Here is a 27,219-nt window from a genome sequence, read left to right as displayed (position 1 = left end):
AGCCGAGCGGCCAACTCACTCCAAAAAGCCCTACAATCCTCTATCTGCATAGGGGGCGGGATTACAGCCAAACGTTCCTTCCTGCTCCCGTGGGATGGCCATGTGCGGGGCACGGACAGAAAAACCACATGGTGGAGCTTGCTATCTCTGAGCCTTGGTCGCTCCAACGGTTAAAATAGCAACCGGATTTTATTATGGTTCTCCTCTTTGCTTCTCCCAATAGAGTCATCTTCCTGAGACCTCTCTGCTCCGCGCACTCTATGGTCGCTGGGTTCCGCCTCCTCCTCCTCCTCCTGTAGGGGCGGGGCGGTCTGTTGGCTGGCGGTGCGGATACCTTCGAAGGTAAGGGATGCTGAGCTGAACGTGGGGGGCGTGGGCGTGGGCGCAAAGCAGTAAAGGGGAGCAGGGGTGGGGAGGAGGATACAGAACTTCGGAAGCATTCGTGGGGGTGTCTTTTATTGCGCTTAATTGAGACAGCTCGCCGGTGGGACATGTGAGCCCCCAGGAGAAAGTGCCTCTGAGCACGCCCAGAGTGCATTTTCCCCGCCGAAAAAACAGTCACAACCCATAAGGGATTATTGGGGTAGGGAGAGAAAAGGGCAGCTGGTGTAGAGGGCGCCGTGCATGCTTGTTCAGTTTCCTCAGAAGTCCGATTGTCAGTTCACTGAGAGTTACTCCCGAGTAAGTGGCAGGATTGCAGCCCATAGGCAGACCTGAGCGCTCTACCCCCCCCTCTTTCTTGTTTAGATATGAAATAGTGGCATCTGTTGATGGGTTTTACAGGGGGTGTGGGTTTATTAATGTAAATTCAAAAGTACAAAGAAGAAAACATAATCATGGGAGCAGTGCAGTGGTAGTACCGGTATTTTCCAAATAAATAGATAGCAGATAATGAGGGAAAATAAAGGCAGAAAAATACACCATGAAAGCCAAATTTCATGACTTGGTGGCATGTTTGTATACCTGAATCTGGCACAAAAAAATGAAATCCTACCAAACCTGTTGCTTGATTATTGAAAGGAATGCTGAGATGTCAATCCCGGGGCATATCTAGATGGAAGGGTTTGCCCTGGGGAAGCTCCCCCTTGCAAATCTAACGGATGTACTCATGTTTTTATTAGCATCAAGTACGTTCCCCACAATGAATCTGCTTGGGTTGAATCGTGCTCCCTGTGTTCCTCCTCTGCTGCTGTCTCTGTTGCAAGTCAGAACTGGGAAAAGAGGGGGTTTTTTTGTCATTTGTTCAGGTTGTGGGCTATATGTTTACGGTATATTGTCAGGGGCCACACAAAGAGATTAGCTGAGGTGCCTCTGCACTCATGTATGCTAACGACTTGTGTAGTCCATATTTGTTTAATGGAGTAGCCATGCTCCCCTCCTGACTATTTTCAATGGAAATAAATAAGTATAACACTTTCTGTTATGTTCCTTGGCTCTAACAAAATGTCGTTTCTACCAGCATTTCACTAGGACGTTTTGTGCAAGTGGAATACTCATTTTAACTACTGCAAAAACCTGTTTGCTTTGGCCTAGCATTCCACAAGCAGCTGTTATGTCTTCCTCTCTAATACATTTGACACTATTATTTCCCTTCCACTCTTTCCCATCTGCATATAAGGAACTGCTGGGTGCTAAGAACCACAATCTGCTATATTCTACTGCATTAAGGCATATGGCACAACTCTGATGTGAAGAAAAACATGACAGATATTGGGTTATGGCTCTTTAAGGTTTGAGCAAAGGTCTTTTGTGGGCTTCCTTCCTAGCACCTGTTAATCTGATAACTCAGGAATTGGACTAGAATCATTTGCGTGCAACATGCATCTCCCATCACTGAACTAGCCTTTGCCACATCTGAATGATAACAATTATAATAATTTGTTACAGTCAAAGACCAGCTCCCAGATCTGAATGGTTTATTCCTTGTTTACCCTGACTTCCAAGCCATTATCCCGCTCTTCATACCAGGGATGGGGAACCTCCAGATAAGGAGTGCACAACCTGAGACCCTCCAGATATTGGACTACACCTCCCATCATCCTTGATCACCGGCTAGGCTGGCTGGGGCTGATGGAAGTTATAGTCCAGAAACATCTGGAATGCCACAGGTTTGCACCCCTGATCTAGATTATGGACTCCCATCAATCCAAGCCAACATGACCAACAATCAGGGATGATGGGAGTTGTAGTTCACCAACATCTGGAGGGCCACAGATTTCCTGTCTGTATTTTAGGCAAACTGAACAAAACACTCTGTATTTATCCCAAACTGAACGTGGCTCTAAAATCAGTTACAAATTTCTAAAAGATGGGATGAAAACATTTGTGGAAGCCCAAGCAATTTCTTGTCATGGGTTGTTGTTGTTTTTTTAAAAAAATAAACTGTTTGTGTGTGTTTTCCATGGTTAGAGTAACAGTTGAAATAAAAGTATCTTGCTGCTGGCAAGAAGGCAACTTAATGTCCTTTCCTGTTCATATTGTAGTACCCAACGTGGTGCCCTCCAGATGTTGTTGGGCTACAACTCCCATCATCCCTGATTAATGGCAATGCTTGTTAGGACTGATGGAAATTGGAGTTAAACAACTTCTGAAAGGTACCATGTTGGCTACCCCAAATGGCTTTGCAGTTTTATTACAATTAAGCGGTATATACAGTGTTAAAAAATAAACTACAGGCAGCAACCGTTTCAGGCATTGACACACAACTGTGCACACAAGCATCATGCTGGCTCACACTTGCTCTGCCAACACCTGTGGGGGTCAGGAAAGGAACACCCCTTCCCCATGCAAAACAGTGGTTGCCTGTATGCAATTGGAAAGTGTGTTTGAAGTTGCCTTTTGGCTTTGAGGACTCCACCAGAGAAGGGATGTCAAGGAGGAACAAAGACTTGCCTGGCTTTTTTTGTTTGTCTGGCACATAATTTTTTTGAGCTGCTGAAGCACCTGGAAGTAAATCTGAGCTCTGCTGAATGTTTACATGGCTTTTAGTGTCACTGTGAGTTAGTCCAGACTTACTGGCCTGATCCTAATGTAGCTTCTCTGTGCTCTGCAGGTGCCTTGCCATCTGCTAAGTTATCAATGTACCCTTCTATCATCTTAGCTGTGGCTTGCCTTAATTGCAGAACAAAACTGTACACAGCCCTCCCCAACCCTGGAGCCATCCAAATGTTCTGGAATCCAACTCTCATCGGCCCCAGCAAACATAGTCTAGTCCATGGTCAGGAATGGTGAAAGGTGTTGTCCAAAACACCTGGAAGGTCCCAGGTTGTGAAAGCTTGTGGCTAAACCACCTCGCTGTAGTTTACCTGCCCAGCCATTGCTATACTGTATGAGGACTCCCCATCCTGATTACACTTTGACAATCCTTGCTCATACATCCACAAGTCACCATTAGGCAGAATGTCTCACGTTCAAACCCTGGCATTTCCAGGTACGTTTGGGAGCTTCTTCTGTCTGAAACCATCTTCCAGTCAGTGTAGAGCAGGCATCCCCAAACTTTGGTCCTCCAGATGTTTTGGACTACAATTCCCATCATCCCTGACCACTGGTCCTGTTAGATAGGGATCATGGGAGTTGTAGGCCAAAACTTTTGGAGGGCCACAGTTTGGGGGTGCCTGGTGTGGAGAATATTGAGCTAAATGGACAAATGGCCTGACTCAGTATAAGACAGTTTCCTATATTCCTAAATCTTCTAGGCATTGCTACATAACTTCTGTGTTCCATGAAGTATTTAACACACTGCTGGTACTAAATAAACTTCTTGTAATACATAATGACATGTTAATCTTCTTGGCATGGTTTTCTTTTGCCATCAGTCCATGGCTGGGTTTTTTAATTTTGTATGTGTGTAATCAGGAGTGAAGAATCTCTAGTCTTGCTGATGTTATTGGACTCCCAACTCTCATCAACCTGAACCATCATAGCAGTCAGTGATTTGAGGCAGGAAAATTCCAGTGCTTTTTACCCCTGCTGAAAATTGTGTTTCATAAGTTTATTAGTAACAGTGGATAATATTAGGCAAACTTGGCAGCTCCAGAGCTGTAATTAATGTTTTTCAGGTGATTATCCCTAGCAAATTTGCGAGTCAGCATATCACACACAGTTCTTTGGGTTGCTAAAGCTTATTAGCGTGTCAACAGCTTTCAGCACTTTAGTAGTTTTTAAACAATGTAAAGGAAACCCTTGCTATTGTCATTTCATTTTCATAAACATTCCAGTAAAACATTCTGCAAAATGTAACATTTAAACCGCATTAAGTAAGCTTTCAATTTACCCTTCAGATATTTGAGGTCAAATGCTTTTGGTGCATCCCGACAATAGACTGGCACAGAGTACTTTTTGAAATCTTTGCTTGCTAAATACAATTAAAATAAACATGGTGAATTTGACTGCTTGTTGATGACATCGAAAAAATTTCCAATACGAACCAAAAAAATATGTAAATCACTCAAATCATTCCATGCAAATTAGCCTGTTTTTCATAGGTGGTTCCCCTGCCCCCCCCCCCCCGCCAATTTTCCAATTGGTTTTTTTTTTTTTTTTGGCAACGCCACATCACTAGTTGTGTGCTGTCAGCCATCCAAGCATCTGAACCCTTCATGATGGAACAGCAATTCAACAGAAACTGGATGGTGTCACCTATGCTTGTAGACGTACTTAGAGTTTCGCTCTTCAGTTCTCAAGTAAAAGCACCCATAGGTTTTACTTGTTTATTCATTTTGAAACCTATGCCTAACTTAACTTAAAAAACAGTTTGAAGATTCTAATAAATACAGAAAGGCAGCCATTAAATGCTGAAAAACACGAGAGAGAGAGAGAGAGAGAGAGAGACCAAAATAATTTAACCATAGCCGTGAAAACCACTTCGGAAAATGAGCAATCACTTATGGCTCAAAAGCTGCACTAATAAGTTGTGGTCTCCAGGATCCATGAAATGTTGAGGGTCAGTTGAAAGATTACATTAAAGGGGAAGGCACTGGCTTGCTTGAGCTCCTCACATGCGTGTAGCCCTCCAAACCTCTCAGTCTGGCCCTTAAGATTCGCCTCAGGCCACACCCCTTACCAGCCCTACTCTGAGATCTTTTGCCTGGCTGAAACTTGCTCAACTGGATAAAGGTTGAAGAAATGTGAGAGGTGTAGAAACCTCGGACTTGTTGTGTGGCTGGAACATACCAGCCATACAACAAGTCAATTCCATTGCGGTGCCTGCTTTTACTTCTGAACCTACCCACCACTGGACACCCTCAAGGGAGGACCGGTCTTGCTGTATGGATAAAGGTTCCCCTTCCACCTACCTTAACACCTAATGCAGGGTGGGCCAAAAGTAGGTGTACAGCTTTGGGATCCACTTTCTTTGTTCTCATCATTCACAATATCAGTACTGTAAAGAAAAGAATTCATTCATTCTTTTTTCTTAAAAGTATACCTACTTTTGGGCTACCCTGTAGCATCTCAGAGGAAGGTATGACACGTTAACTGAGTGGAACCGTGACCTAGAAAGCGCCTTTGGAGTTGGAGATGGGTGCATGCATCTATGTTAGTACTGTATATACTGGAATGTTGTTGTTTTGCAGCAGCCGAGCTGTTATACAATATAATCACATCTTATGCACATTTAACTTGTGCAATTTTAACCACATGCAGTTGAAATTGCACGTTTTAAGTGCAAGAAAATCTGAGAGCTTCAAAGCTCTTTTTGTGCAGGGGTTGTTGTTTTTTTCCTTGCCGGAGAAGCAAGGCCCTCTCTATGCGCCAGATCTGGGATGCACTTGCAAGAGTGTGCGGGAACTTGGATTTCAGTGACAGACCTGGGCGTCTCAAATTTCAGCGGAATCTATGTGGGATGCCAAATTTTGACACACACACACACACACACACACACACACACACACACACACACCATCCATTCTGCATCATAGTGCAACTGAACCGGCCACACTACCCTAAATTTGCCTCTGCGGATAGCCTTGTGAGGGCATCTTGGCAGAGAAATGGGGAAACCCAGTGGGAAAGGAGGTTTTAAGCTTTCTGTCTTGGTTGGGGGTGTAAATCTTTTGGTACGCAAGCTCCAGAAGCCTCAAGTTGCTTGTGCGAGGATAGTTTGTTCCAAGTGTTTGAGTATATGTGTTTTTATTTATACGTGGAACTCTTGGAACCTATCATGCTGTATCTCTGTAGTCATAGCATCCTCTGTGCGAACAGAGCAAAAAAACCCCTCTGGAGACCTGAAGTCACCATGGCCTTCCTTTCATTTCATTTTTCCCCCCTTGGAAAGCACTTAGCTCTTTGCTTTGCTTACTTTGCTTTTTCATATATATTTTTTTTTTAAAAAAGCACCAATAAGCTGCCTTGACCTCTGACCAACTTCAGGGAGGGGATATACTGGTAGCTGAAGGACTGTTTCCCCCTCCTTAGATCCTCACAGGGAAGCTGTTCTGTTGCTCAACAGCTTCCCACGGGCTGCAGCTGCACTGCCTTCCTGCCTTTTCCTCAATTTCTGCTCTTGCCCCAGGAATACGTGCCCTATGCATGGCTGGTCCTTTCTGCTGTTTTTGGATTTGCTGACAATTCTTGATCACTCTCCTTTATTCCATCTCACGTTTCACCTCTTGGGTCAGATCTAGCACAGTCAGGCCCCCTTGAAGCAAGAGTCTGTTGTCTCCACCAAGGAGATGACCACTTCCTTCCCTTAAACGCTCCAGATCATCACTGAGTTTGTACTTGGGTGGAATGAGCTGCGGATTTCATCCTGCTTATGTTCAGCTGAAGCTCGGAGGTAAACTTTGCTTGACGACAAAGTAATTGCTCAGCCTTTCCCTAAAAAAACAAGGACATGTTCAGGGATGTTGAGGATAACAGAAAATTTACCTCTGAACTGTTACCAACTGGTCTTCGTAAGAGCCATGGTCATGCACCTTGATTTCTAATTCTAAATTTAATTTGGCAATTTTATCTGCTTAGCTATGTGTATATGTTTGTACATTGTATGTAAATTGCCATGATTGGTGGCTGATGCAAATTTCCATTGTTGATCTGTGTGTGTGTCTGCCTGCCTGCCTGCCTGCCTGCCTGCCTGCCTGCCTGCCTGCCTGCCTGCCTGCCTGCCTGCCTGGCTCCTTAAACATGCTAAATGGTAAAGGTTAAAGGTGCATGCAAAATCTCTGGATCTGAGCCACGAGCACCTGGGATCAGTGCCAGCTGGTAATCACTGGACCTGGCAGGGGTAGCCAAGGGGTCACCAGACGTGTGGTCATTTAGTTCTGCTTTTCTCCCCATTTTACTCCCTTGCAAAGATACTGTGGGCATTTAAGCAGTGCAGGAGTAAAAATAATGGTTGGGCTCTGCCCCATCTTGCCCTGGTAACCAGCCTCTCATGCATGGAATTGACCATACAGAATATTAGATCAAAGATTGTGAGCCCTTTAGCTGTGAAATATATTCAGTCTGTCCCTGGCAACCTTTGATACTGCAACGGGAAAGGTGATAGAGACTGTGTGTGGGGAAGGAGATAACAGCTTTTAACTCCAGGCTCTTGGCAACCCAGGAGAGTCTTGTTGGCAGGTTTGTTGGAGCAAACATAGGTTTTTAATATCTTTCTTTTCAGTTTCTGCATACACATTCATGCCAGTTAGGCTCTTGGAATTGTAGTCATTCAAATTTCTCATTGATGCTTAGAGAAATGTCATGTCGAAATGAGCACTTCTGCTCTTCAGGTTTGTTTTTCTCTCTCTCTCGAGCTGTTTTCTAGGAATCAAAAGTGGGGATCTAAGAACTATTTCTGCAGTTTATGGTGCTGAGTGCCCTGTTGGTTGTTCCTCTCTTGATTTAACATAAGGATCATATTTTTCTCTGTGTTTTATGTCTGCATTTTACCAATGTGTGATTTAGTTTCTTTTCTCTTTGGAAAGAGTTTCGGGAGCAAATGCATTAGAATAACATAGCAGAAGTGGTTTTTCTTGCTGACTCTAATTAAAGAGCCTTTTTATCAGATAAGCTTAAATTGGCATTGGGGGGGAAATTCAAGCTTTTTGCATTTCACAGAGCTCTTGGTTAAACAAAACAAAAAAAGGTACAGAACCTCAGCAATAGAAAGCAGGTGGTTGAAAAATGCACCTTTGCTGCCAACAGGCAATTCACCTGAAACTCGAAAGTTTGCAACTTCTTGTAGCAGCAAAAATCAGTCTGATAAAAGTATATCATGTCCCTTGCTTTATGCTTTGAGAGCAGCATCATAGCCACAGTCTAGCAGGTAAGGGTCTCAAAGGATCAGCTGCAGCTATTCTTGCTAACTTATCTGTTGATGATAAATGTGAACTTTGATGTCTATGTTATGCTCTTCATGTGAATTGCTTCATGGTATCTTCTTTGTCAACTCTCTTTAAAAAGCTGTAATAGGAAACTGACTTGTATACAGTTGAACCCTTGGTCTATCTAGCTTGGTTTTGTCTGCACTAACTGGCAGCTGCTCTCCAGCGTTTCAGGCAGGAAACCTATGTGGGGATATCAGGGCTTGAACATGAAATCTTTTGCACACAAATGATGCATCTACCACTGAGCTTCCTGTTACACTACGAACATGGGGAGCTTCCTTATACTGCCGTGTTTCTCCGAAAATAAGACATACCCCGAAAATAAGACATAGTAATAGGCAGTTTAACCTTCTAGGTTAAACTGTACCATACTTAATAAATAAAAAAATAAGACATCCCCTGAAAATAAGCCACTGTGTGTGTGTTTTTGAGGAAAAATAAATATAAGACGGTGTCTTATTTTTGGAGAAACACGCTATACTGAGTTCATCTACTATACATTGGTTCATCTAGCTGACTGGCACTGTGGATCTCAGGGTTTCTGGCAGGGAATTTTTCTCCGCCATATCTAGAGATGCTGGGAATTGAACCCAGTTGGTTGTTTTGGTCTGTTTAACTTGGTTCTAGTGGTGCTGTACCAACAATGCATATTGTAAACTGCCCTGTGATCCTCAGATGAAGGGCAGTATAGAAATTTAATAAACAACAACAATAAAATTATAATCTGGATAAAATTAAAATGCTGGGAATTGCAGCTGGCCAGTAAATGTACCTAGGATTGAAGTTCTTAGTAGATGAAAGGACGGTTAGCCCACCCATGAGGCAAGATGAGGTGACCGCCTCAGGCAGCAGGATCCACAGGGGCAGCAGATCCAACCTGCAATGAATGCATTGCTCACTGTTGCTGCTGCTGCAGCGTTCCCCCTTTGTCCCCAGTGTAGATCTTTGTGGTTCATCTCAGGTGCCAAAATGTATTTAACCAGCCTTGGATGAAATGAATGTTTAGACCCTGCCAAACCTTACATTTCATGCTAGCACGGTCACAAAATAATTGCTGTGAGAATGGTTGAATTAGTGCTCTGGGTCCTGCTTTTGGAGTTTTTCTACAGTTATGAGCAACTTACTGCAGCCCTCCTTCCCTCCTCTTGTGTTTTCTTTCCATCGCTGCCATACCAGTTCTGTTTTTGCCTTGAGCTGAGATATAAAGTCAGTTGCATAACTTTGTGAAATACCGCCATAAAGATTAGCATACCTGCTTGACCCCTCTGTTGTGTGACCTAAACCAGTGTAGTCAAGTAAGGATGCTGCTGGCATTGAGAAATCCCTGATTAGTTGTCACTAGGATTTGGGAAGAGTGGGAGTGTTCTTGCAGGTAGGGACACCATATCTGAGAACATGGGAAGCTGCTTTACCCCAAGCCCAGACTATTGATCCATCTAACTCAGTGTTGTCTGCAGTGACTGGCAGTAGCTCTCAAGGGTTTCAGGCAGGAATATTTCCCCACCTTACTTGGAGATGATGGAGATTGACACCTTCTATATGAAAAGCATGTGTTTATCCACTGGGCTATAACCTGTTCCCCTCTTCCTGAGACCCTAAACAGCTCTGCCAGTCAGAATAGGCAATACTGAGCTATATGAACAAGTACTCTGACCTGATAATCGGACAACCCCATATGTTCCTAAATCCACTTATTTGCAGCCAATCTCTACTCAGTCATGTCTCCCAGCAGAACAAGTTAGCAGGACCTGTGCTGCTGTGCCACACCATGGTTCCTAGCATATAATTGCCAGGTGCAGAGGACTGATTGATTGCAGCAGGCCATTTACGTGACTGTTGCCAGCAAAAGACACAAGAGCTACTGGCCTAATTCTCTTTCCTGCTGTCATCACACAGCCTAGCAGCTGACACGCTGCAAGTCCCGTTACCACCCAGAACAGCAGTCTCTTAACTGTGGTCTGATTTAGCAAGGAGATGTGGGTGTGATCATTAACCCACAACATGGCCTTGGCCTTTTCTCTTCATTGCAGATGACTCTTGGTTGTTCTAAAGGTTCCCCTCCAGGTGAATGCAGATAAACCCCATGCAGGGTTGGTTGGGAAGGAGGGAAGGTATTTTCAGCTGCATGGAATTCTGTTGCACAACAGCCCTGCTTACCTGTTCGTATGCAAAGGACAAAACCCAGCAGCAACCCCCCAAATCAGCATCTTGGCTGAGGATGCCGCAGCCCCCACCCCCCGGCAAGAGACCAGCTGCATATCAGGTGGCTCAGCTGTAATCCAGGGTTTTATCCAAAGTGTTTTTCTCTTCTTATATCGCCACACACACAGCTCTTTGCATGCAGAACGTCAAGCATGGATTGCAGTGTGGTTTTGAAACTCTTTCTAACAATGGCATGTGTGAGTGAGGGTCTTTCTCTGTTTGGTCTCCCTTTCCCAGGATGTGGGGTCGTCAGCTGATTCACCTGCTCTCTAGCTCCCAGCGGGTGCTGAAGAAAAGTCCCAGGTGCCGAGCGCCATGGCTGCTCAACTTCAGGAAAACCCTTCCAAGTCTGACCCGTTGGCATCACACAGTCCCAGAGTCGCTAAAGTGTGCCTGGCAGTTAAACGATGATCACTTGGGTAAGGAGCCTGGGGGTGAGGGGCTTTGAAGGGCTGGGAAGGATAAAAGTCAGAACATGTGAGTGGTTTCCTGGGCAAAAGCGCTTCCATTCAAGATGTCAGCCAGCCGTGCCGCTTTCTTAGGACATTCAGTTGTTCCCTCCATGCAGTTAGTCAGCATTCCATGCCTTTAGAGCAAACTCAGCCTTCAATGAGCTGTGTGGGTCCTCTTTTTCTTTAGGGTCTCCCTCCCCCAAGAGTTTTTTTGTATTTTTGTAAACCTCAGAATTCCCCCAAGCTTGCTTGAAGCTGACTTCTTGCAAGTCGGTGCCATCTTGGCTGTGTTGCCATGCACACTTGCAGAATGTGTTCATTATTAGAAGGTCGCATCCACATTGTACATTTGAAGCACATTCATGCCACTTTAATAGTCACGGCTGTGGGAGCTCCAGGTCCTAGGATTCTTTGGGGTTGCTTTAAATGTGTGGGGTGCATGTGACCTAAATTAGCTGCTATTAACAGTTTCTAGCAAAGAATGGGATTTCATTTGGGGGGGGGAATCCTCCTTATTGTTTCTTGCATTTAGCCAAGTGGTGTGTGTGTGTGTGTGTGTGTGTGTGTGTGTGTGTGTGTGTGTGTGTATTTCCTAGAGCTGAAATATGGGGATGTCCTCATGCGCTTCGACTACGTCTGGCTCCGTGATCACTGCCGCTCGGCTTCCTGCTACAATACCAAGACCAACCAGCGCAGCTTGGACACAGCCAGTGTGGATCTGCGCATCAGGCCAAAGAGCATCCGTGTGGATGAAACAACACTCTTTCTCACCTGTGAGTCCATGGAGCATTATTTCCTGGGGTTTAGATGAGGAGGGAGAAGGGGAGGATGCATAGAAGGATTTCTCAAGAGCACAACTTGAGTAAAGAAGAAACCAAGAGGCTTTTTCCGTTTCTTTATTTGTGGTAAAAGAAGGGGGAAACTCGAAGTTCTTTGAACATCTAAAGAAAAGGAACCTGTAAAAGACGGGTTCACACACGTCTTCATGACTTTGCTAGCGATCCTGATACCAAGAATTTGCTTCTTAAGGTAAATAAATAAATAAATATCCAACACAGGAGGAGTCCATAGGATTTCTTAAGGATTTAAAAGTTAAGTTATAATAAAATGAGTTCAAATATGGTTCTGTTATGGCCACAAGACTGATAGCAAGTAAATAAGACATAGCATAAAACATAAATGGTTGTTTTCCTTGTCGCTCTTGTTGCCCTTTTGCTGAGGCAGGTCTACAAAATCTGCAAAGAAGCAAAAACAGAAAGGATATTCCTGACAGGATTCAGGAATTAACAAAGAAGTATTCTCAAATCATATGCAACTACGTTTTTGGATTAATTAATATTTTTTAGAGGACTTAATCACATTTTTCTCAGTTATTATACTTCAAAACTCTGTAATACAGTGCTGACTTGTAAATACCTTTTGTACTTTAACCACGGGAAGTAGCTAAACCAAATACTGTAAGCAACATCATTTCAGCAAACAGCCAATTCCATACTCAAAACCATAAAAATTCTCTAAGACATTTAAACAAATACTTAACAGGCAGTGTTAACTATGTGGACACTTTAAAATTATTATACCTTCTTCTTTGAATCCATTTAGATGTTATCTTAAATATTGCTCAAATATTGAGCTTAATTGTTGGTATCTCCTTCTCATAGGAATCCATTTAGATGTTACCTTATATAGTCATCAAGTTTCCATTCTCATTCCAATTGCAGCTTCACACACATTCTCACACCCTCATTCCCTCATACTGTCTCATGTGTTCTTGGATTAAAAAGCAAGCTTAATTGTCAAAAGTAGGTTTAATCAAAATTTGCTATTAAATAATACAAATAGATATAAATAGATCCTTAAAATAGACCCTTTCCCGTGGACTTGAATTTTATACCCCTATATTTATTCGGTTGTTTCTTTTGCTTTTTACTGTATACTATATGTACTGGACACTTCTGAACTCCTGTTAGTTTGGACTTCAGGCTTACTTCACTGAGCTGTCTTTCTGAACTGACTGAGCAATATTCTTATTCTGTCTCTTAACAATTCTTAATACAAAATAACAGCCAAAACCATTTAAAGACTCCTTCTAGTGAATGAGTAACCAGCATTCGCGGAAGAATGTGGAAGGAATCTTCAACTATTAGGGGTCAAAGGTTGCTGAGAACTCAGCAATTTTTCCCAAGACATAGGCTTTCGAGCTTCAGCAAATGTCACATACCACATCGCCGCAGACAAATGTCCAATAAGGATTTTTATTTAATAGCAAAATAAATAAACAAAAACAAGTAAACCAATCACACCCTTTCACAGCAAAAGCTTCCAGACTTACAAACTCAGAAGCAGTATAAGAAAACAAAACTCCATTGATGAAGCACCACACCCATTCCATATCACAACAGCACAGAATTTTCTGTATACTTCATTGTCTCTCCACCTGTGACTATTAATTTTCATTTCTAAAATGGCAAAGAGTCTTAAAATATCCAACATTATTTCCTGCTTTCGATGATTCTGCCCATGGATGAAACCTACAGCTCCTTGGGCATTCTGTTCTTGCAGGTATGATTTGCGCCTGTTTTTAGCAAGATTAATAGCCTCCTTGTTTTTAACTACATAATGTGCTGTTAGCTGCTTGGTTACAGGAAACTGGTATTTGGAAACTTCAACAGAACATCAATACAGTCTACTTCTATTTAATATTTAGCTAGTACCTAATAACTAAAAGGGACACGGGTGGCGCTGTGGATTAAACCACAGAGCCTAGGACTTGCCGATCAGAAGGTCGGCGGTTCAAATCCCCGCAATGGGGTGAGCTCCCATTGCTTGGTCCCAGCTCCTGCCAATCTAGCAGCTCGAAAGCGCCTCAAAGTGCAGGTAAACAGTGTTTCCATGTGCTGCTCTGGTTTGCCAGAAGCGGCTTTGTCATGCTGGCCACATGACCTGGAAGCTGTATGCCGGCTCCCTCGGCCAATAACGCAAGTTGAGCACCGCAACCCCAGAGTCAGTCACGACTAGACCTAATGGTCAGGGGTCCCTTTACCTTTAATAACTAAAAAGTAATTTCTTACTTAGGTAAAGCATAATACAGAGGTTTAATTCTTAGGGAACAGCCCTAGAAGAGACCCTGTGATCATTATATGTGTTTCCCTGTACCCACATAAGCTGATAAGAGTCCTGCTGTGTAAAGCCAAAAGCCCAACCCCTCCAGCATTCTGTTCTCACAGGGGCCAATGGGAAACATGCAAGCTTCTCCCTTGATTTAGTGTTGCTTTGAGAAGAAGCCCTTCTGTAAACTGAGGGCAAGAGAAACAACTGCCCTCTGGCTGGCTCTGGTTTTAGATGAAAGTGAAGTTGTTACCGCTTATTTACTTGACAATTTTCATTATAAACATACAGAACAAGAAGTTCAGCAAGTTTGGTCATTTCAGCCATATGCTAAACCTTATCAAGCCAAACCACTCTTTCAATCAGTATTTCATTCAGTTTTGTTTTATTTTTACATCTCAATTTCTACCTTACTCTGCAAAGAAGCTCAAGGCAGATACAAGTAGTAAAGGCAGAACAAGCATAAGCCCCAGAAAATCCCAACATGCACTCAAAATAACCCCAGTATGCAGCCCAATACCAGTTGCATAAATCTAGGCATAGAACCAACCCAGCAAAATATAGCAGAGTTAATGCAGGACTGGCACAGCTTCACATAGAAGAAGGTGAGCCTTTATGTTTGATCAGGACTGGGGAGCCTGTGGCTTTTTCTGTTGTTTAGAGTCCAACTTCCATCACCCCTGATCATTGGTTGTGCTGTCAGGGGCTGATGGAAGTTGGAGTCCAACAACATCTGGACTCCCAACAACAGTTTTCCCTAGCCCTGGGTTGCATTGATGCTCCATAGCAGATCAAAGGGTTGCATAAAAGGCTGCTGGAAGAAACAGACTGTGGACTCTCTCTCTCTCTCTCTCTCTCTCTCTCTCTCTCTCTCTCTCTCTCTCTCTCTCTGTGTCTGTGTGTGTGTGTGTGTGTGTGTGTGTGTGTCTGTCTGTCTCTCTCTCTCTCTCTTTTTTTCCTCTGATCATAAAAGGCTTATCAGTTACCCAGATCTGCCTTTAGCATTTAGAAAAATATTTGCACTAATCCTGTCTGTCTCCCAGGGCCAGATGGCCACGTGACGAGGTACGGGTTGGAATGGCTGCTGAAGAACAGCTATGAAGGGCAGAAGCAGCAGGTCATGCAGCCACGCATTCTCTGGAATGCTCAGATCTACCAGGAAGCCCAGGTGCCCTCAGTGGACTGCCAGAGCTTCCTGGAGACCAACGAGGGCCTGAAAGAGTTCCTGCAGAACTTCTTGCTCTACGGGATCTCATTTGTGGAAAACGTCCCCCCAACCAAAGAAGACACCGAGATCTTAGCAGAGAGGATCAGCTTGATCAGGTAACTGTGTGGGTGTTATGGTAAGTGGAAATATGTCAGGGGCTTGCCTGGGTTGGGTTACAACACTGCTGTGTTTCTCCTCTGACTGAGCTCAGAATGGAGTGTAGCATTCTAGAGTCTGCAGCCTTTGCATTCAGCATCTCCTGCTAATGCTCATAGGGCTGGAAAGAGACTTGGAAACATTGACATCTGACCCTGCAGATGTTATTGGACTCAAGCTCTCATCAGACCCAGCCAGTGGCTATGGATTATTTTAGTCTGGAGACATCTGAAGTGCTCTATCTTCTCCACCCCTGTGTTAAAAGAATTTAGACAGGATGAGAGCTGCAAATCACTTAATAAATGCAACGTGAGTACTTTTTAAAAAGTGCATTTTATTATCTTGCAAAGCACCATCTAAATGAAAAACGTGTGTTCTACCACTGAGATATGGTTTAATCCAGCCTTCAGATGCCTGGTGCCCTCTAGGTGTTTTAGACTGCAATGCCCATCAGCTCCTGTGCTAGATGAGGCTGATGGGAGTTGCAGTCCAAAAAATCTGGAGTGCTCTAGGTTTGTTTAGTCCTTGTCTACCTGCATCAGTTGCATCTGGGCCCTGGTGGTTGTGGCATTTCTTCTGCTGCACTAGATAATGTGCTCCATGCTGGTGTCTATTGAGCATTATTGTGTTGATACACAGAACTGGGGGGGAAATGTTTATTTTTCTTCCCACTCACAATAAAGAAGAGTACCATCTTTTCCTTTAGCATTTGTTCAAGAGCTGCCAGAGTTGAGCATAGAACAAGGAGCAAGTTCTTTTGGCAGACTGGGAACATTTTAGTGTTCACGCCAATCACTGCTTCCTGTTTTCCCTGGAAAGGTTAGGAGAAACAGCCTCAGCCCCTGGAGACCCAAAGACCAAAGCAGTGCTTGGGACGTCAGAGGAAAGGACAAGGAATGTTTCTCTTCTCCGCCCCTTCCAATTTAAACTGCAATTGTCAGGCTGACCCTGGATTGCCCTGGGGGATTAGGAAAGAAGGGATTTATACCAGCTGCCTGCCTGCCGGCTCCCTTTCTCTCCAGCCTGGAAGTGGCCTAAGCAGCCTCTTTGGCCTGGGAGCTTCTAGTCTATCTTGCTGCTGTGTCTGATAATTGTTCCTTTCAACCCCTCCCATGCACAGCTTGTTCTTAAGGCTGGATTCTCTTTTCATCTTCTCAAATCCACCCAGATTCGTTCTCGCTTTAGTAAATTTTGTCACTCCTGAAAGATTGACATGTGCATACAAGATTTGGACTTGGTATCCTTAACCCCAGAAGGGAATTCAGGACTGGGTTCAGAGAGAAATAGCTGAAGTAGGAATATGGTTAGCTGATTGCGGGTGTTTAGATAAGCAGAGAGAGACCCTCTTGGCAGTTCCATCACACTCAGAAGTTCAATGGCCCAGAAAAGGGCATTCTCTTTGACAGCAGTTTAAGTTGTAGAAATCCCTCCTCACAGAGATGTGTCTGGCACCTTCATCATATTGTTTCTGCCTTATGCTGAAGACACTCCTCTTTCCCCTGGACTTTGATACCCGAGATGTGTATTTTCAGGAACTCACCTGTTCTTGTAATTTATTTATTTATTAGATTTATATACTGCCCCTTCATCGAAAGATCTAACACTATGCACGCTTCTAAGTCTGTGGAAATTTCTTCTGAGCAAGCATAGATAGAATTGGTCTGCACAGGTGTTGCGTCACCTGCCCATTCACATGAATTGTCAACAAGCCCACCTGCCATGGCTTCAGTGGTTGGTGCCAACACAGAGGACTTTATGTGTGTGCTTCTCTCTCTCTCTCTCCTTTTCCAGGGAGACTATCTATGGCAGGATGTGGCACTTCACCTCTGACTTCTCCCGGGGAGACACAGCGTACACCAAGCTGGCTTTGGACCGTCACACAGATACCACTTATTTCCAGGAACCCTGTGGGTATGTTCTAATGGCCTAAGAGGCAGGGACTGACACAAGTCACAAATGCACTGTACCTTTTTGTCACAATCAGGTGTAACCACATTATTATGTTTAATACTTCTATCCTGGTTACCTCTTTAGAACAGCCTACATTGGGCTTCCGTCCAAGCATTGTCTAGGTGATTAAGTAAGTAATGCAGACATATTTTAAGTTATCCTGAGGCTTGAATTGTTTAACAAATTTACATGGCCCATCTAGTCCAGCATCCTTTCTCTCACAGTAGCCAACCAGAAGCCTGTGGTATGCCAGGGAGCAGAGCATGAGCACAAGGACAACTCTCCCCTCCTGTGGTTTCCAACAGCTGGTATTGCTGCCTCTGACTGTGGAGCTAGAAGCCATTGATAGCCTCCTCCTCTATGAATTTGCCTAATCCTCTTTTAAAGACCTCCATCACTGCCTCCTGGGAGAGAGAGTTCTATAGTTTGAACTGCGTGAAACACTTTTTAAAATCTGTGCTAAATCTTCCAAAAACTACCCCATTCCCACCCCACCTTTGAACCCTGTAAGTTTTAGCCTTATTCCCTAACTAAATGCAGTTGACTGAAGCAGGTGCATATGGGCGGCATTCAGTGGTTCACATCCAGAAAATTAGATTCAATAACCTTTTGGCATCAACCTGAAGTCTGATGTTCCAGGAGCCCAAAGCAAGGAGGAACCAGGTGCTGTTCTACTTGAGATACCTTCTGTATCAGGGAATGGATACATTTCCTCCCAGGGACTAGACTTCTTTTAATGAGCCAGGAGCCAAAGCGGTAAAGACAAGAGTAATGTCAAAAACAGCAGTGGGGAACCCCTGGCCCACGGACCTAGTTATGCCTGTTAGGCCTCCCCATTTGGCCCACCAAGCCTTACCCACCTGCTCTACACCTGATGCCACATATGACATGGCTGAGCCAAAAGAGAGGCGGTAGGGGCACTGCCAGTCAGCTGATCAATGGTTCCTGAAAAGCCCTTTGCATGGGGCTTTGAAGCACCAACACGCAGCTCATTTTCCATGCTTAACAGAGCACAGGGCTTGCTTTTCACCTGCACTATTTGGTTTCAAACCACACAGACAAGAATGTGAAACCTGACATTGTGGCTTGGGATGATTGGCAGGTGGCCGGCTCTGCTCATCTGTCATATTGGGGACAAGGGGAGAGACAAGAATCCTGAATCTGACCGAACACGGGCTAGAGTTCAACTTTGAGCCTACCAAGTGGCAATAGCGACGGCAAAGAGGACCTTCTTCACCATTTCTATCGCATCTGCAGAAAACAGCAGCAGGAGACTATTCCAGGTGGTCCGCAATCTATCCGAACCACCTTCGTCATCGGGGCCTGATAGGGACCCCAATATCTCCTGCAATGCTTTTGCAAAGTTTTTTGCAGATAAAGTCGCTCAGATTCGGAGGGAGGTAGACTCCACCGTGGGAACAGGGCCGGGGCGGGAGAGTGCTAGAGACCTGTCTAGTCCAGTTGTGTGGGATCAATTCCAATCTGTTACCTCCGAGGATGTGGACAAGGCTGCTTGGACGAGTGAAACCAACCACCTGTCTCCTTGATCCTTGCCCATCCTGGCTTATAAAAGCTAGCCGGAAAGGGCTGGGCGATGGGCTTCGCGGGTTGGTGAATGCTTCTCTCTGTGAGGGAGCCTTCCCAGACCCGCTGAAAGAGGCGGTTATTAAACTGCTTCTTAAAAAACCATCTTTAGATGCGGCCAATATGGCCAACTATCGCCCAGTCTCAAATCTTCCATTCTTGGGCAAGGTGATTGAGCAGGTGGTTGCTGAACAACTCCAGGCACGCCTGGAAGAAGCGGACCATTTGGATCCCTTCCAGTCGGGATTCAGGCCTCATCATGGGACTGAAACTGCCTTGGTCGCACTGGTCGATGATCTCCGGCGGGCTAGGGACAAAGGTGACAGCTGTTTCCTAGTTCTGCTGGATCTCTCAGCGGCTTTTGACACCATCGACCATAACATCCTTCTGGACCGTCTAGAGGGGTTGGGAGCTGGGGGCACTGTCATACAGTGGTTCCGCTCCTTCCTACTGGGCCGTGTTCAGAAAGTGGTGGTGGGGGATGAGTGTTCGGACCCCTGGGCTCTCACTTGTGGGGTGCCTCAGGGTTCTGTCCTCTCCCCCATGCTTTTTAACATCTACATGCAGCCGCTGGGAGAGCTCATCAGGGGGTTTGGGCTGGGTGTCCATCAGTATGCGGACGATACCCAGCTCTACCTCTCTTTCAAATCAGAACCAGTGAAGGCAGTGAAGGTCTTGTGTGAGCGCCTGGAGGTGGTTGGAGGATGGATGGCAGCTAACAGATTGAGGTTGAATCCTGACAAGACAGAAGTACTGTTTGTGGGGGACAGGAGGCGGGCAGGTGTGGAGGACTCCCTGGTCCTGAATGGGGTAACTGTGCCCCTGAAGGACCAGGTGCGCAGCCTGGGAGTCATTCTGGACTCACAGCTGTCCATGGAGGCACAGGTCAATTCTGTGTCCAGGGCAGCTGTCTATCAGCTCCACCTGGTACGCAGGCTGAGACCCTACCTGCCTGCAGATTGTCTCACTAGAGTGGTGCATGCTCTGGTTATCTCCCGCTTGGACTACTGCAATGCGCTCTACGTGGGGCTACCTTCGAAGGTGACCCGGAAACTACAACTAATCCAGAATGCGGCAGCTAGATTGGTGACTGGGAGCGGCCGCCGAGACCACATAACACCGGTCTTGAAAGATCTACATTGGCTCCCAGTATGTTTCCTAGCACAGTTCAAAGTGTTGGTGCTGACCTTTAAAGCCCTAAGTGGCCTCGGTCCAGTATACCTGAAGGAGCGTCTCCACCCCCATCGTTCTGCCCGGACACTGAGGTCCAGCTCCGAGGGCCTTCTGGCGGTTCCCTCATTGCGAGAAGCCAAGTTGCAGGGAACCAGGCAGAGGGCCTTCTCGGTGGTGGTGCCTGCCCTGTGGAACGCCCTCCCATCAGATGTCAAAAAGGAAAACAGCTACCAGATTTTTAGAAGACATCCGAAGGCAGCCCTGTTTAGGGAGGCTTTTAATGTTTAAGAAATTAGTGTATTTTAATGTTTCTGTTGGAAGCCGCCCAGAGTGGCTGGGGAAACCCGGCCAGATGGGCGGGGTATAAATAATAAATTATTATTATTATGACTGTTGGCCAGGTCTAGTGTCCCACGCCTGGTTTAGAACAAGGCCACTGCAAAGGACCACAAGAGAGTTTGTTGATCTGACCTGTCGGGACCACTCTTAGAGCCACAACACAATCACTTTCCAGGCTGCATTCAGTTTCCACATTATATTTGAACTTTCGCATGACATTAAGGCCACTTTTGGAAATCTAGTGAAACATAGTGGAAGTTTTGTGCTCATTTCCATGTTAATTACTTCCAGAACAAAACCAGCATGCAACTGCATTAACCCAGAAGATCGTGGGAGTAATTGGCGAAAATTGGGGTGATAATGCCAGCCTACAGCTCTTTCCTGTGGTTCCCATGGGGAAATGGAAGCACACATGCAGAAAGAGTGACTTTCTACAATTGCTGGGTCACACCACACCCAGTGACATTTAGCACAACATTTAGCTGGTACAGTATATTGGTCAAAAAGCCAAAGCTCCATAATGCAACAGGTAATACATTGTGAAAGGAACAGTACAGGAGCATTAACAGGATACCCCCCCCCCCGCCATCTGAATGTACTTATTGCCACCAAGTGACCGGCTCCTTCCTTGCCCCCCACAGCATCCAGGTTTTTCACTGCCTCCGGCACGAAGGGACAGGTGGTCGTACACTGCTTGTGGATGGCTTCTACGCAGCAGAGCAGGTGCTCCAGCAAGCCCCGGATGACTTTGAGCTCCTGACCAAGGTGCCACTGAAGCACGAATATATCGAGAATGTGGGGGGCTGCCACAACCACATGATTGGGGTTGGGCCTGTCTTGAATGTCTACCCTTGGAACAACGAGATCTACTTAATCAGGTGAGCTGGCCGGTGTCTGCACTGGTCTATGCAGCACCACAGACCACTCGAATGCTAGAGGTGGACTGAGGCCATTTGAGCCTCTGTCACCAGTCCTAGGCTCTACCCCCTTTGTGATAGCTACAGTCTTTAAAGAGGCCACACATGGGCCTGTAGACAGGCAGCTCTTCTCAGGCCCAGGGAAAGCACCTGTGAGGGTCCTGGATCTTGAGGTTGAATCCTGACAAGACAGAAGTACTGTTTGTGGGGGACAGGAGGCGGGCAGGTGTGCGGGACTCCCTGGTCCTGAATGGGGTAACTGTGCCCCTTAAGGACCAGGTGCGCTACCTGGGAGTCGTTTTGGACTCACAGCTGTCCATGGAGGCGCAGGTCAATTCTGTGTCCAGGGCAGCTGTCTATCAGCTCCATCTGGTAGACAGGCTGAGACCCTACCTGCCTGCAGACTGTCTCACCTGAGTGGTGCATGCTCTAGTTATCTCCCACTTGGACTACTGCAATGCGCTCTACGTGGGGCTACCTTTGAAGGTGACCCGGAAACTACAACTAATCCAGAATGCGGCAGCTAGACTGGTGACTGGGAGCGGCTGCCGAGACCACATAACACCGGTCTTGAAAGATCTACATTGGCTCCCAGTATGTTTCCGAGCACAGTTCAAGGTGTTGGTGCTGACCTTTAAAGCCCTAAATGGCCTCGGTCCAGTATACCTGAAGGAGCGTCTCCACCCCCATCATTCTGCCCAGACACTGAGGTCCAGCACCGAGGGCCTTCTGGTGGTTCCCTCATTGCGAGAAGCCAAGTTGCAGGGAACCAAGCAGAGGGCCTTCTCGGTAGTGGCGCCTGCCCTGTGGAACGCCCTCCCAACAGATGTCAAGGCAATAAGCAACTATTTTACTTTTAAAAGACAACTGAAGGCGGCCCTGTTTAGGGAGGCTTTTAATGTTTAATAAATTATTGTATTTTATTTTTCTGTTGGAAGCCACCCAGAGTGGCTGGGGAAACCCAGCCAGATGGGCGGGGTATAAATATATTATTATTATTATTATTATTATTATTATTATTATTATTATTATTATTATTATTGGTGTTGAGGAATCTGGTCCAGGGGGCCCACCAGACTCCAGTTTAGCAGCCCCCCTGGTCTCCAGCATCAGGTTCTGTATCAAGAACCCATTGTGACTCCTTAGGGGGTGACTCTGCAACCTCTGACTTGGTATGCTGGGCACTACTGGATTCTGGAGTTGTGGCAACATCAGTTGGAGCAGTTTGTGTTCATGCAAACATGGTCGAATTGCATGTTCCACCACCAGAAGAGATGCCCGAGTGGTTTAACCACCAGTACCTCTTCCTGGGAAACACTGGGAACTGTAGTTCTGTGGAGGGAATAGTTGTTCTCCTAACAACTCAGCACACTTACCAAACTACAGTTCCCAGGCTGTGACTGTTTTAAAGTGACACAATACTGCTTTAAATGTATAGTGCAGATGAGGCCTTAAGCAGTCAGAGTTCAGCCAGAGCTGAGCAGGGTTTTGATCCTAGATATATCTACAGTCCTTTTTTGTTCCTCTAGCCATCCCAGCATGCTGCTTCGCAGCAAATAGTCCTGTACCAGAGCCCAGGTGAGGCTCCGTGGTGGATCTTGTGCTGATAAAATATTTGCCACTTTATTACAGAATCTGACTGGTCAAGAAGGGAAATCAAATTGTGCTGCAAAATTACCTCCTGCCCCCACCCCCTGGCAAGTTCCTACTGAATAGAATGACTCCCCAAAAATTAATGTTTGCTTTTTTAAAAAAAATCACAGGGGTGAAGCTACTAAAAGATGCACCATTTGGGCAAATTTAATGGCTGTGCACACCTTACACTATTCCTGTCCTTCCCCGTAATTTTTACAGAAAACGCAAGTACAGTTTATGTGTGCACAGGTATAAGGAACTTTTGGCTTCACAGATGTTACTCTACTACAGTTCCCATCATTCCTGGCCATTAGCCTTACTAGCTGGTAGAAACTGAAGTCTTAACAACAGGTTCCCCTCCTCTGATATACACAAAACGTTTGCTCCCACTGATAAATAGATAGCACTTCTAGCAGTCCTGTCTCTGCCATGTGGATCCTTAGAGACCTACTTGTTCTCATGTGGTGATTGCAATTCTTAAGTAGTGCACTGTGGATGTTCCCGTCTGCTGCTTTATTTTAGGTACAACAACTACGACCGAGCCGTCATTAACACGGTGCCTTACGACACTGTGCACCGCTGGTACAGTGCACACCGCACTCTCACCGCCGAGCTAAGGAGACCAGAGAATGAGCTCTGGGTGAAGCTGAAGCCGGGCAAGGTAAAGTCATGACGAGCAGATCAGCATGTGGCTTTGGTGTGGAGGCATTTGGTACTAGCAGCTCAGACCTAAGTGCTCTTCCATTGCTAAACTACAGAATTAGCCCCCACAAGAGGTAGAGATTGCCAGCAATTTGGATGGCACTAAAAGAGGGTTGGACATGATCACAGAGAAGAAGGCTATTCATGTCTCCTAGTGACAACAATGGCTGTGTTCTATCCCCACTGCCAGAGATACTGCCACTTGCTAGGAATCACAGGTGGGGAGAGGGCTGCTCGGGTCTTCCCTGCAAGCTTCTCAATAGGCATCTGGTTGAACACAGTGATAGCAGAACGCTGTACTTGTGGAGCCTTTTTGGCTTGATCCAACAGGGCTGTTCTTCGCTTTGTGTCCAACCTCTTCCACGCAGGAGGGCAGAAATATATGTGTGCTATATCTGAACCATCCTTGTTATCTCTTTCAAGCATCTCAGGGGAAACACGAAGGGAACATACTAAGGCTCCCAGCACTAACTTAACACTAAACTAACATCTGCTCAAGAGTGAAGTGGGCAACAGACACTCAATTCTCGGTATAAAGTAGTTGTTTATGTTCATATTGTGGGGAACTTCAAGCCCACAGGCCAGTTTAGCCCGTGAGGCTGTTTTTACCCAAACCATGCCCATCTGTCCAAGGTCTGACATCATATGTGACATATGGTGTAGAGCAGGCATCCCCAAACTTGGCCCTCCAGCTGTTTTGGGACTACAACTCCCATGATCCCTAGCTAACAGGACCAGTGGTCAGGGATGATGGGAATTGTAGTCCCAAAACAGCTGGAGGGCCAAGTTTGGGGATGCCTGGTGTAGAGCAAGTAAAGATGTGGCTCAGATTGGGGCTGCTCTCAGCAGCCATCAGTTGAGAGGTGCTGAGAGAGAGACCTTCTGAAGTCATCCCCTGATTATTGTTATGGTGATAATTTATTATTTATATGCTGCCCATCTAGACTGGGTGGCTTCCAACAAAGTAAAAACGTTTAGCTAAATGTTTTTAAACAGTAAAACATCAAATATTTAAAAACTTCCCTATACAGGGCTGCCTTCAGATGTTTTCTAAAAGTCAGATAGTTGTTTGTTTCCTTGACATCTGACAGGAGGGTGTTCTACAGAGTGAGTGCAAATGCCAAGAAGGCCCTCTGCGATGCCACAAATGACTCCAGATGATTGGCAGGTGTGCGGACCAACCCACCTTTCAAAGTTGGGGTGGAGGGAGAAAGGAGCCAGGTCACTTACCCCCATTATTGCTGTACTAAGTAGCCTCATCACAGCTACACACAGTTTTATACACAGACAGACACATGCTCCTTCAATACGTGGCCTCTCCATTTCAAGTGTTGGGAAAGACCCCTCTGCCTGAGGCCCAGATAGTGATGTAGGAGAGCTGGGGTGCGGGGGAATCACATCTGGTAACCAATGCACCCCTTTGGTTTCAGCTAATGCATGGGTAGACAGGTCTAAGAAGCCTGGGATGCAAATTTTCATATGGTCTTCCAGCAGCTATGGTGGCTCATTGACCAGAAGTAATGTTTTTAGCATTAACTCTGGAAGTATATGCTTGATTCTGACCAAACTCAGCCTCCTAGAGCACAATATACATCAGGAGGCTTAGTTTGGTTGGAATCAGGTATACACGTCTAGTAAATACATTTCACTGTGGTCAATGATCCACCATAGCCACTAGAGGGCTATGAGAACTTGTGTTCCAGGCTTTTTAGACTCTTGTACCTGTGTACTGTCTGAAACCAAAGGGGTTCATTGGTTGCCAGATGCAAAATATAATGGCATTATTTTCAGCTCTCCTACCCCCCACTAAGAGAGTTGTAATGCAAAGCTGTGCAGACAACCCTGGGTTGGGTGGACAGATCTTCTGACCCTTGTATAAAGCAGCTTCCTCAGCTTGTCTTCCATTTCCAAAAGAATTGGGGAGACAAGCTACGTGTCTGTTCCTGCTAATATTACCTAACCAGATGCCAATGATGTAACAGGTATATGAAGAACCTTGCGGCATGGACACAAATTTCCCATTCGTTCTTTCTGCAGGCCCTGTTTGTGGACAACTGGCGAGTTCTGCATGGCCGGGAGTCTTTCACAGGTTACCGCCAGCTCTGTGGCTGCTACCTAACTAGAGATGACGTGCTGAATACAGCCCGCTTCCTGGGGCTGCAAGCCTAGCTTGTCCCAGGCTTCCGGAATTTTGGGGATTGCGGATCCAGGAATGAGAGAGAGCTTTTCGCAATATACCTCACAGACTTGACCTTCTGCTCGCAAGAGGAGGAGAGTTCCCCATGGGATTACTTGATTGTCAGCCAGCCCAGGCAGTTTATTTGCCTACACACACACACACACACACACACACTATCCCATTTTGGGGGGGTCTTTTGTTGTCCAACTCCCTTTGGCTTTCACGGCACAATGGACTCATTTGGTGCGTGAAGGAATCAACGTCCGCTGCAGCACTCGAGGTGCCAGATCTTGTTGTGCCTTTTTGCTGTTGAAACTGAACTGTAATGCTAACTTTGCTCAGCTGGCATTCTTTACACCGGCACTCCATAGTTTTGCTCACCAAAGGACCAGTGAGTGTCCTTAGAAGTGTGGGGGAGAGAACTCTCTCCACCCGCTGCCAGTCTCCAAACACCTTCAAAGATAAGCAAGTGCCAGGTGTTGGAAGCTTTTAGGGTTCTCCCCATTGCCTGCTGATGGCTCAAACTTGCCATATTGATAGGAAAGCAGGTACAGGAAATTTTGTGGCGAGGGAGGAAAGCTGCATGGCTGGAGCCAGAAAATTATGCTGGGGGTCCTTCCTTACCAGATCTGCAAACGACAATTTGTGCGCAGAGACATCTTCCCCTTCCCCATATCCTGCGTTGTTTTTCTTTTGCCATGATAGCTCCTCCTAGTCCATCTGAAACCACCTTGTTGCCCTCTCTTCATTTTGGTTCTTGAATATATATTTTTGCCTTGTGCTTTTTCTTTTCCTTTCTTTTTGCTTTGGCCTGCCAAGGATTTACTCCTACTTCGTTGATAGCCTCTCACCTTGTCAGCAATAGGAAAGTAATTGAATTAGGAGCAGTGGCACTGTCAGGGCAGGACTCTGGGGCAGAGCTCATGGTCCCCAAAGCAAAATGAGCATGGAGGCCGACAGACATGGCAGCAGGACTGACTTTTCACGTTTTTGAAGTTACTGGAACAAGATGAATGAGGAAGGGGTTCCCAGCTGTGGTTTCTTTGGTTAAAAAAAATGAGGTGCTGGTACTCATATCTAGTACCAAGGATGCCAGCACAAAATGAGGCAATGTTCCTCCATACAGGTGGGAAAACGCACTGACTTGCCATAAAACCAGTGGTGGGCCTACATTTTTGGGGCCCTGAAGCTTGCTCTGTTATGGGGGCCCCTTGTCAACCAGGAACAAGGTATGGGTAACCACGGTTGTCTTCCTCAATGGGGTGGTTTCATGACACGTCACCACAATTAAATAATAATAATTCAA

The 27,219-nt window shown here is 45.7% G+C and overlaps 1 protein-coding gene across 4 annotated transcripts; it reads left to right on the top strand.

Moving 5' to 3' along the window:
* On the top strand, positions 1 to 27,219 carry TMLHE (trimethyllysine hydroxylase, epsilon). 4 transcript variants are annotated; one of them, XM_088664571.1, is made up of 9 exons: positions 301 to 342; positions 6,618 to 6,775; positions 10,749 to 10,930; positions 11,560 to 11,736; positions 15,115 to 15,394; positions 17,226 to 17,345; positions 21,122 to 21,358; positions 23,555 to 23,693; positions 25,772 to 27,219. In XM_088664571.1, exons 3-9 carry the CDS (start codon positions 10,750 to 10,752, stop codon positions 25,901 to 25,903), a joined length of 1,266 nt encoding a protein of 421 aa, XP_088520697.1. In that variant the 5' UTR covers positions 301 to 342; positions 6,618 to 6,775; position 10,749; the 3' UTR covers positions 25,904 to 27,219. The 4 variants fall into 4 exon arrangements, with proteins under 4 accessions (XP_034958874.2, XP_088520697.1, XP_060126631.1 ...); XM_035102983.3 differs by lacking the exon at positions 6,618 to 6,775 and having other exon boundaries at positions 1 to 342; XM_060270648.2 differs by lacking the exons at positions 301 to 342; positions 6,618 to 6,775 and adding an exon at positions 7,162 to 7,560.

This window comes from Zootoca vivipara, chromosome Z2 (assembly GCF_965207765.1).
Source record: "Zootoca vivipara chromosome Z2, rZooViv2.hap1.1, whole genome shotgun sequence".
NCBI classification, from domain to species: Eukaryota; Metazoa; Chordata; class Lepidosauria; order Squamata; family Lacertidae; genus Zootoca; species Zootoca vivipara.
This window is presented reverse-complemented; position numbering and strand designations above follow the sequence as displayed.